At 39.7% G+C, this 11,617-nt stretch overlaps 1 protein-coding gene across 9 annotated transcripts in view; it reads left to right on the top strand.

Annotated features, from left to right (window-relative positions):
- IRAG1 (inositol 1,4,5-triphosphate receptor associated 1) overlaps nucleotides 1-7,557 on the top strand; it is a 155,387-nt gene extending 147,830 nt beyond the window's left edge. For 8 of the 9 annotated variants that reach the window (XM_050955057.1, XM_050955056.1, XM_050955053.1 and 5 more), the window contains 2 exons: nucleotides 654-782; nucleotides 3,871-7,557. In XM_050955057.1, the coding sequence (XP_050811014.1) occupies nucleotides 654-782; nucleotides 3,871-4,111 (370 nt within the window). In that variant the 3' untranslated portion in view covers nucleotides 4,112-7,557. The remainder of the gene's footprint in view (nucleotides 1-653; nucleotides 783-3,870) is intronic. The other variant, XM_050955051.1, reaches the window with a different exon arrangement.
- The last annotated feature ends 4,060 nt before the right edge of the window (nucleotides 7,558-11,617 follow it).

The raw sequence follows: 11,617 nt of genomic DNA, 5'->3' as shown, positions 1-11,617 counted from the left end.
GCCTTGATCCTGCAAAGGGTACAGCAGAGTTTGTGGTCCAGCACAAGGCTGAGCAGAGAATTTATATGGTCAGAGTGAGACTGAAGACTTGACATAGCCTTTTGCACAACACAGACATAAGTTTCTTGCCCTTTGTGCACCCACTCCTGTAGTCACAAGAGCTTAGAGTAATCAATGGACAGTGGGTCTAACTGTCTTCAAGTGCATACCATAGAAAAAGCTCCACCACCCTGACAAGTGTCAGGAAAGGCAGTGAATTCATCCTAAAGAAGCTAATGATAAAAGTATCTTTATTTTTGGGATGGGACTGAAAGCAACTGGTAAAGTCCAGTGTCCAAAATGAGTCAAAACCCATGCCTCCCATGTGACACCACAGCAGTTGTGATCAACTGAGAACTATAACCCATATTTGCAAGGTGATGGATTCAATGATCTGATAGTTTTTTTCTAACTAATATGTAGGACGAAGGGACAGCGGGAATCTGTGGTATCTTAGTGGCCTCTGCCAATATTTTCCTGTTGCCTAGGCACCACACCACAAGCAGTATTTGTATTTTATTTAGTATGTTCACTAAATGGCCAGTTCTTCACTGAACAAGAAAGAGGTATTTACTTGGCACTTCTAGACTAAGAAATATGTTTTATGCTTAAAGTTATCAGGAAGGCTTAAAGAAAACCAAAGAACTTCATGAGCTGAAAGAGGACGATGAAGAGAAAACAAATGAAATCCCTGATGAGCATGAAGAGGGTGAAAGTGAAGAGATAAATAACATGAAAAACAGGTGAGAATCCAGTGTGGTGCATCTGTCAGGAGGCCAGTTTAATTTGAGATACACAAAGTATTCAGTACAGCTGAGTACTTCACACTGTTATCCACATCTCACAGTATTTTTTGACTTACCTCCAGGAATACCTTTTGAAGGTTGCTGTTAAGTTATACTTTCCAAACACCAGGTCCTGAAAGGTACTGAGCACCTGGAGTTCCCATGAATTTTGGAAGTTGCAGATGCTCAGCACCTCTCAAGATCAGGGATTCAGTTTGTGCATGCACCAATTGCTTCAGGAAATGCTGAATTTGCAGACATAAATGTGTGATATGCAGTCACAATGGGTGAGCATGCGCAAACAGAACCCTACGTTTTGCCTCTGGGGGTGTGTCAGTGCAAACCTCTCTCCTTCACCCCCCATGAGAGTGCAGCTTACTCTAACTGTCCACAGGTCCTATTCTGCAGAATAGTGCAAGGTGGGGAGGCATGGACTTGCCTCCTTCCCACCCTTGCTTGACCTCTTGGGTGTACCCATATTCCCCCAGGGGAATTTGAAAGACCAGGCATTGTTCAGCTCTGAGAGTTATAGGCAGCAGTGTTTAGAAATTTGTCCCTTAGTGTTTTCAGGGATATGTAGATATGTAGTAGCGTCCCTGCAGGGCCCTCCTGGCTCCTGCTCCCACTGGGCTGAGAAAGTCAGAGACCTTTAGGTGCAGTGCCCACCTGGTGCTTTTATTTACAGGCTGTGCTCCCACCACCTTTCCACCATACAAGTAGTCCCCTTCTCGTAGTCCGCCAGCAGGACAAAAGGGCAAGCTATCTCTCTCTGCTTCCCTCACTGCCTTTCCTCGACTGCAGCTTTCCTCTTTCCAGCTCCCCCTGACTTCCTTCCCCTTGGGCTCTTATCCAGCCCCAGCCTGATGAGTCAGCAGCTGTTCAAGCTTCCCCAGTCAGGGCCAGGTGGTCTACCCAGCTCCAATTCGCCTCCCTTAATTGGAGCTGGAGTGACAGAGGGTTGGCTAAGCAGTTTTCTGCTTAGCACTCTGTTACAAGATACCTTCACCAAAGCATACTCCTGCCTATCAAGGCAGGTCTCTATTACAAAAAATGTAGTTTAAGAAAACCACACAAGAAAGCTCACATATGGGCAAAGGGTCTCTTGCTTAGGTAAAAGCAACATTTCACAGATGTGCATCACATAAACACCTGTAAAAGATAATACTGACTGAGAGGTGAGCAGATAGATGTGCAATTAAGAGATCCATTCCCATGTGTACTTCTGTATCTGTTACATATTTAAAGATTAATTAAGCAAAAATAAATCTAGCTCCTTTTGCCTTCCAAGTCTGCACAAAGGCAAAAAAGCCCTGTTAAAAATCTCTACAGTGTGTGCAATACAGCCAAGCAAAAATCAGAATTTCAATGCCATGAGAAAATCTAATATATCAACATTTGCTTTTGTCCCAAATTGGGACACAATGTTGAAATATCAAATCTTTTCACAGAATAAACTATTCCAAAAAATTTCGACTGGGAAATGTCTAAACGTTTTTGACATTTTTTTGAGCAAAACAAACATTATTTTCCCAAATCAAAATGTTTCATTTGTTGAACTGACCCAAAATACTGAGTGTCAAGTCACATTATTAATATGCAGCTCCCAATGATTTGCCTCCTTGGAGCTATAATTCAAGTGCCTGATGCTACTATTCACCACTATGAACCAGGCTTCCTGGCTGGACTACATCTCCCAGGGTGCACCAGGCACCTTGGTCAGAAACTGTCGGTTTCATCCTAGGAGATGTAGTCTAGCAAGGGAGCACAGTCTTGAAGAGAAAATGAGGGCCCATACTAAAACTCCTATGAGACAATATGGCACAATAAGTAAACACTCTTTAATGTTGAGCTAACTCAAAAGAAAACTTCAAGTCAGTTCAACAAACCAAAATATTTTGTTTTGGTTTTCACAGGGAAAATTTCAATTTAATAGAAATTGCATGTTCTGTTGGAGAAAAAAACAAATTTAATGGAAAGTTCCCAACCAACTCTACAGTTCAGCATGGAAGAGGGTGGGAGTTTTGTTTTTTGTGTTTGTTTGGGTTTTGGGGGGGGTTGGTTTTCTTTATTTTTATGTTTGTTTGTTTTTGTTGTAAGTTTTTTTTAAACAAATTGCTTTAAAGATCATTATGCTGGTGATAGTGAACATCTGTTGTTTCAGTATATGACCACATTGAAATTGTACTGTCAGGTGGGCTAAGCGTGAGCAAAAGTGATGAGAATTCTAGGATGTGTATTGAAAAGGACAGGAACACGTAATAAAGGTTCTGAAGCTTCTTCTTTTTACATTGTTTAATGGGACTTTTGAGTCCAGTACTGGACACCTGACCTGAAGCCTTTGATGCATAATTTACAAGGCTTGCTACAGCTAATTGCCCTTTCCTCTTGCGGATAGTTTGATGTTCTTGTGTGGATGTACCCATTCTATTTGATTATACCTAAACATTCTTATATTTTAAAAAACAGGCATTTGTACGTTACAGAACATTGATCAAAGCAGGTAGAACATCTGACCAGAAGCTGAGGCAGGTCTAGGAGGAACCCAAATATCCCAAACCTCTTCATTCTGGGATCCACCATATTTTGCCCTGTAATTCACCCTTCTTCTAAATCTCTGCAAACATGTGGCCCATCCCATGGTCCGAATGTCAGCCTCCCTAGTGGCAACTCATGGAGATTTATATTGGAAAGGAACTTCTCTAAAGTTATTTAAATTAAACAAATTCTGAGCTATATAGGATCTGAAATATTGTCAGAGTCTAGTAATGGGACTGCCTTTTTGAAAGAGAGGGAAGCAGGGGACTGGAAGTGTCTCCCTGTGGGGGACTCTGGAAAAGTAATTCATTTAATATTGATCTACATTTCTGTTTATGTATTTGTAAAAAGGACATAACGATATGGTTTTTACCTAGCAGAGAGTGTTGGTCCTTGTATGAAAGATGGCACAGCATATAATTGCAAAGTTATTAATAGTCAAAGTATTAAGTTAATTGACTTGTATATCTTTATTATAGAAGAACACTTATATCTTTTTTCCATTTTACAGCAAACTTGAAGTTGTTATTAATTATTTACATATACTGTACCCAAAACTGTGTAAACACTGGAATGTGGTCTGGATTGTAGCAGCTGCGATAATCATTTTTGCTGCGCTGTTGGGGATCTACCATTCATACAACTCCTGTGTTGAATTATCAGATGGACCCGAGGGGAAAGCCACCTGTTCTGCTGTCCAGCAATACTCCTGGTGGAACTCAGGACTTCAGCATGAGCAAGGCACAGAATAATAAACAAATTATAAAATATTTACGGTACATCAGTAAGCACACACTTTAAAACACGGTTATTAAAGCAAGGTAGCACTTTGTCATTTTCCTGTTGCTAAATATGATCAGTAAGCCACACTAGTTATTCTATGCCATCAGGCGTGGGAATGGATTGTGATTTACCTAGTGAAATTGACCATCTGATAAATACTTCTGTCTTTTTGTCTTGATAATTGTATCTGACTGATATGACTTCATACAAATAAAGTCACATTTAAATCACACCAAGGTTGTGACAGTCACCAGCAATAGCCAGGATATTCAGAGGGAAGACTGATACATTAGACCTTAATTCATGCACTTTTGAGGAAAGCCATAAAAGCTACCAGTTAGAGAGTATTTGCTTTAACTTTGCATTTCTTGGCTTTTATTGACTGATGTCATAACTTTCACAGCAGTTATACATAGGATTTTTTTTAAAATGTAATGTCCTTGTTTAGAATGAGTGGGTGGGAAAGAAAGGCCTTCTGCTGAAGATTAAAAATATTATACAAGGCCAAATTTATCCTTGGTGTATTTCCATAATATGAGTTACACCAAGGATGAGGTTGGTCCAATAATCATACAACAATGCAAAATGGAATGCTGACTAAATACATGTTTTCTATTGCTATTCATAATGTATTGCAAGAGGGAAACCACTCTATTGTTTGAATAGGGTTTATGTTAAGAACTAAATCCAGGTCTGTGTGGCAAACAGATCAAGTGCCCAGTGTGTCTTAGAGCCTCTTTGTATGTCAAAGGGACATGCTGTGTGGTGCATTTTGCTGCTCTTCTGAACAAGAGTGCAATGCACTCCCCACTAGCAGTTCCTACTGACCAGGGCTGGCGCTTCCATTTAGGCTACCTAGGCGCCTAGGGCGCCAGGATTTGGGAGGGCGGCAGACTGCTTCAGTGGACCTCCCGCAGGTGTGCTTGTGGAGGGTCCGCTGGTCCTGCGGCTCCGGTGGAGCATCCGCAGGCACACCTGAGGTAGGTCCACTGGAGCTGCAGGACCAGCAGACCATCCGCAGGAACACCTGCGGGAGGTCCACCGGAGCCGCAGGACCAGCGAGCCAGCCCTGTGCCTAGGGGGCCAAAAACCCTGGCGCCACTCCTACTAACTGACTGTAGCAAAATAATTGCTTCTTGGCAGATTAGACATAGTCCCTAAGCTTCAGACCACAGCACACTAAGAGAAAGGGTGAAGCCCAGCAGCTGAACTGTGGATGGATTCTGCCCAGCTGCGTGCACTGAAGACTGAGACTTCCTATGTCCTCTTTATCCCCTTGCACACCATCCCCCAGCACTGGTCAGAGCTGAACCCTGTGTGTGTTTAAAGTGCTTACTGATTTAATGTCCTCATGTAGAGAGGCTACTGTGCACATGCAGCAGCTCAATTTAGAATCAAATGCTGTGTGTGTTAGCTGGTCTAATATATTTTCAAAACTCCAGCAAGTTATTAGGCCATTACTGATAAATCATTTTTAATTATCCAATTATTTGGGAGTTATCGAAGCTCATGGAAGGATAAGAAAATATTTACCCAAAGTCAAAGCTTTAGTGAATGTATAATTTCAAAATGGCCAAATCATTTTTGAAGAAAATTCACCCATGGGCTAAGGTACTGAAATGTCTGGCACTTAAGAGTATATTGTATGTACCTGCAGAACTTGAGTTGGGATTTCTGGTCAAATATGTTCAACCTTTCATTGCTATGCACTTGAATACAGCTGAACTTTCAAAGTGAGTGTGACCCTGGAGAGTATTGTTGGGTCTCAGATATGTCGGTGTTTTGTGGGATTATGAATCTAGTTTTCTGAGTGACTAACGGCAGTTTCTCCTTGGGAAGGACAAGGAAGCCATGTGCAGTACCTAATTCTGATTTATCTGCAGCCAGTAGCAGGATGTTTTCTTTCAATATAGTCCCCAAACGCTCAGCAAATGAAACTAGCTGGGAGAATAAAGGTTTTTAACTGACTCAAAAAGTGTTTTAACTCTGATTTCTCCCACCAAAAAACAACTAAAACTCTCTGGAGAGATTTTTCTCTTTAATGTTAACTAATTCGTTGTTTTACCGTGATATTTACAGGCAGATATTGCTCCAGGAAAATATCAGATGGCCACCACTGTTGCTAAACAAATTGTGCTTGATTTAACCACTTGGTGTCTTAAAAACAAAAAAAACAAAAAAAAAACCTCTGGAGGAGTAAAAGAATCAAAGTGATTAAGGAAGCTCCATAAGGCTAAATGAAATGTGCCATTTGTTCTCTATCTGTAAACAGCAAAGAATCAAATAAGCAATTGAGTTTTTATAAATTTTCTATCAGTTTGGGTGCATCTAGAAAGCCTGACAGATTCAGACTCCTCCATTCCAAAAGATGGACTTTACTCAAATGATGAAATTAGTATGTTTGATGACCTGAGCATTATTGTTATTAGGTGTCCTTTACAAAACAAAGCATTGGTACTGATAAATTCCTGTGGTTCAGCCAGGGCCAAATCTCTCTGCCCTTACTCACATGGGCCCTGATCCACCAAAATACTTATGCTTGTGCCTAACTTTAAGCGTGTGAGGAATCCTACTGACTTCAATGAGACTAGTCACATGTTTAAAATTAAGTATATGCGTAAGTGCTTTGGTGGATCTGAACCACAAGATGAAATTTGCCCCTGTATAGAGGGCATGCACACCCCATCTGGGACTTAATTAGTGCATCAGCCTTTTGTGAGCTCACTGCACAAGGGTGAATTTCACCCATGAGTTGTTCCATTGGTTTGAGTAGAATTTCTCCCATGGGTCAGATATACAGAATTTAGCCTCCAGAGTCTTTAGTTATTAGCGACTTGGGGGAAAGGATGGGGAAAGGGAAAAGGGTTTTTAAGTAGATTAAAAGATGAAAATGAAATAAAGTGAAAAATAACTTTGGGATTATTTTTATACCTACTGTAATTAAGCTGCCCACTTAAAATAATAGCACCACGGTGTCTGTAACAGCATATTAAATACTTTACCTTGTTCAACTAATTAATGAATATACTTTTGTGTTTAGTGAAAATTAGAGTTGTGCTCAGAAAATTCTAAAATCAAATTTTGTCAGTCTGATTTTAGTTTACTATATCTGAAAAGAAAACTTATTTTCTCTGTGTTCATAAGGCATGTCAGATTACAAACAATAGGTCAATTATTTATACTGAAATAGTTTTCTTGGGGTGCAATATTTATTTTTCTGCTTCAACAAGACACGTTTATTGTTTATCATGCACAGCACTGAAGTTTTTATTAGAAAGAATTGAAAAGGGGCACTATTTTTGTGTATCATATTATTTAAATTTGTAACATTGTAAGACCTTGCACAAGTGTGCTAGTATTGTACTGTATAGTATCACATACTTGAGTTTTGAAATAAAAATATGGTTTCAAAGTCCTTTCAGTTCTCAGCACAAGACTTATTTTATTTAAGACATGCGCACATATCTAAGACTGAACTTGTTAAGCTGAATCCTACCCCTATACAGGTTTTTGCTAGGAACCATAACAACAATTTAACCATGAACTAGTAATTAAGGTTTCCATTCCACACTTACTTCCACTTGGCTTACTGTGTAATTTAAATAGAAGTATAAAGTGTTGGTGCCCCTCTCACTCTCATTCCAGTGATGGAAGAGCAATCTATGCCCTTCTGGAAATTTGGGTACATCTCAAGTAAAACCTATTATTCGCCAAGAAGGTGTGCACCATAGCCTTCTAATAAGATGAAAGTAGCCTTTTTAAAGTGCTTTGGCCACTTTTTAATAGTTTACATTTGTTCTGTTACATACCCAGGTCATCCCATTTACCCTTTTTAAATATTGGCACAATTTTAGCTTTCTTGCTGTCTTTTGGAATGTCCTCATTGTTTCAAGAGTTATTGAAAATCAACATTTTTATAAACTCTTTTAATACTCTTGGATGCAATTTAGTAGCTGCTGTCTAACATCCTCCTGAGGAGTTGTTATTGAAATCGAAAATGTTACACTGTCATCATACAATATTGACTACATTAACTGTTCTTCTCAGATATAATACAGAAATATTTATTGACTACTTCTGCCTTTCTGAATTACTATTGACAATTCTATTTCCAGCCAGTAATGGACCAATGCCATTATTAGGATTCTCTTTGTTCCTAAGAAACTTTAAAATCTCCTCCTTGTTGTCCTTAACTCTACTAGCCATAGATTTGTCCTTTGTTCTTTTGCTTCCCTTATCAGTTTTCTACAATTCTTAGCTGATTTATATTTATTACTATCAGCTTCTACTATCACCTGATGCAGAAGCAGCAAGCAGTGGTATTTTTCAAGATTAGCTATATCAGTGGCAGACTACTTTCTCAATGGGAAAAGAGTTTTTAAACTTTCTTTTGACAAGCATTGGGTGTTGCTGGCATTCCCGTAAAACAGGGCACGCTGTCAGGGTACAAGCAAGACACTGCCTGTTGTCATGTTCAGGACAGAATGAGTGGAATTCTAGGAGGTCTAGTTCTCAACACTGATGAGAGATGTATGCCTTGCATCAATGCACGATATGAAAGGGGGGCATGGATATAAGGTGCTTCTTTTTCCTGTGTGAAAGAGAGACCAGGGAAGCAAGACCTGGTGTGGGTGTCTCTACAGAGAGAGAGAGAGAGACAGAGAGAGAGAGAGAGAGAGAGAGAGGCCTGGGGGGAAAGCCAGTGAAAAGTTACATGAAGTTCCAAGGAGGGGTGATGGTTGTGGCAAGGCAAAGGAAGTAGCTTTGAAGGAGAAGAGAGAGTTGGGGGTCAGATTCAGACCTAATGCTTCCTTCATTGTTAAGGACCTAAGGCTGGTACTTGTTGAACAGGGAGGGCACAAGCTCCCCTTTTACTCTGAGGGGCTAGTGAGGAGGGGTTGCTGTTGTACCCTAAAGAAGGGAAAAGAATGAAGATTGGCATATCTTTAGGCGAGAGCTGAACTTGGACTCCCAGAGAGAGAGAGACAGGGTGAGGGGCTATTATACCTCTGAGAAGGGTGAAGACTGACAAAGCCACAAGAGAACTGTGACACAGCGAGAGAAGCTGGGTAAAGGGTTTGGACTTTTTTATTTGGTCATTTGTTACTCTAGAAACACTGATCTCTCCCTCAGGTGGTGTTGGCACCCTGAAACAAGGTCCTGACATTTGTAAACAGATCGTATTGAATTGAGACTCTCTACTGCTCCTCACTCTTGTGCATCCCACATGGTCCCTTTACCAAGCACCACAGAGCCCTGTTTGGAGTCTTCTGACACAATCTAATGAATGTTCAGATTGTCATCTCACAAAAATCACGAGTTCTCTGATTAGCAATGCTTGTCAGCATTTCTAAATATTATTGTGAAACTTCAGCACTTCTAAAAAATCTGGCACCAGATGCTGACAATTTTCCTGACCAAATATTCTAATAAATTATTTGTTTAAAGTCCATTAATAAACATATGTCTGTCATAACACTGATCCTAATACCAGATAAGTTAAAATGAAGAACAAACTCTAATTTTGCTTCCCTGTCCTAAGAGTAGCTTCTTTCTCTCTAATTTCCATTTTAGCTGTTCCAAAAGCTTGTGAAAAATCATTTTAACACTCTATACTGTTACAAAGGTTCTTAATACTTCAGTAACAAATATTTTTGTTTAAAACCCTTTTGATCTCACTATTTGGTCAGGCAAAACTCTCATAGACGCCAACAAATCTGGACAGAATTTAGCTAATCTAATTATTAGGGCTGTCAATGATTAAAAAAAGTAATAGCAATTATTCATGAGATAAAAAATTCATGATTAATGAATAATGATAGATACCACTGATAATGATAGAATACCATTTATTTAAATATTTTTTGTTTTTCTACATTTTCAAATATATTGATTTCAATTACAACACAGAATACAAAGTATACAGTGCTCACTTTATATTAGTTTTTATTACAAATATTTGCACTGTAAAAATGATAAACAAAAGATAGTATTTTTCAATTCACCTCATGCAAGTACTGTAGTGCAATCTCTTTATTGTGAATGTGCAACTTACAATTGTAGAATTTTTTTACATAACTGCACTCAAAAACAGAACAATGTAAAACATTAGAGCCTACAAGTCCACTCAGTCCTACTTCTTGTTAGCCTATCACTAAGACAAACAAGTTTGTTTATATTTACAGGAGATAATGCTGCCCACTTCTTATTTACAATGTCACCTGAAAGTGAGAACAGGCGTTTGCATGGCACTGTTGTAGCCGGCATTGCAAGGTATTTATGTGCCAGATATGCTAAACATTTGTATGCCCCTTCATGCTTTGACCACTATTCCAGAGGACATGCTTCCATGCTGACGACAGGTTCTGCTCAATGATAATCCAAGGCAATGCAGCCCTTCACACATTCATTTTCATCATCTGAGCCAGATGCCACCAACAGAAGATTGATTTTCTTCTTTGGTGGTTCGGGTTCTGTAGTTTCTGCATTGGAGTGTTGCTCTTTTAAGACTTCTGACAGCAAATTCCATGTCTCGTCCCTCTCAGATTCTGGAAGGCAGTTCAGATTCTTAAACTTTGGGTCAAATGCTGAGGTTATTTTTAGAAATCTCAGATCGGTACCTTCTTTGTGTTTTGTCATATCTGCTATGAAAGTATTCTTTAAATGAACAACATGCTGGGTCATCCTTCAAGACTGCTATCACATGAAGTATATGGCAGAATGCAGGTAAAACAGAGCAGGGGACATACAATTCTCCCTCTAGGAGTTCAATCACTAATTAAATTAATTTTTTTTTTTAACAAGCATCATCAGCATGGAAGCATGTCCTCTGGAATGGTGGCCGAAGCATGAAGGGACATACCAATGTCATGCTCATGCCAGGGATCTAGATTCAACACAGGAAGGCCCTGCAAGAAGGCTGATGTCTGCTGTGACTCTTTCAAGCTCTCCAAGGTTTGGCAGCAGGACCCCTTCATTCCATGAGCCAGGTGGTTTGTTGGGAGTTTTCATTTGGGAGCCAAAGGACTCATTCAGTAACATGTTCAACTTCCCCCACCAGCCTTGATGGAACAATCCAGGGAAAATGCCCAGAGAAATTCTCGTATTCCCCGCCCAAGATAGGCCATCCACAAATCTATGCCTTACTTAACTACGCCTCAAACAACCTCTGCATTATTACACCCATTTTATACATTGAGAATGTTAGGCATGGAGAGGTTACGTGACTTGCCCAAGAGTCACATATAAAATCAATAGCATAGCTGGGACTGTAGCCCAAGAATGCTGATTGCCAGCACTCGGTACTAATGGTTAGACTTGTTGATTAACAAATGAATCCACTATGTGAGTGCTGAGCTGACACCCAATTAAACAGAAACAGTTACAAAAGGAACAGAAACAAAAAAAATATTTTGCAAACTGTTTATAAGACTGACAGACTAACACTGCATTATCTCCCTTCCTCAGCTGGATGT

The sequence above is a fragment of the Gopherus flavomarginatus genome, chromosome 5, assembly GCF_025201925.1.
Source record: "Gopherus flavomarginatus isolate rGopFla2 chromosome 5, rGopFla2.mat.asm, whole genome shotgun sequence".
In the NCBI taxonomy this organism is placed as follows: Eukaryota; Metazoa; Chordata; order Testudines; family Testudinidae; genus Gopherus; species Gopherus flavomarginatus.
Note: the sequence above shows the minus strand (reverse complement) of the source record. Positions and strands in the feature narration are given on the sequence as shown.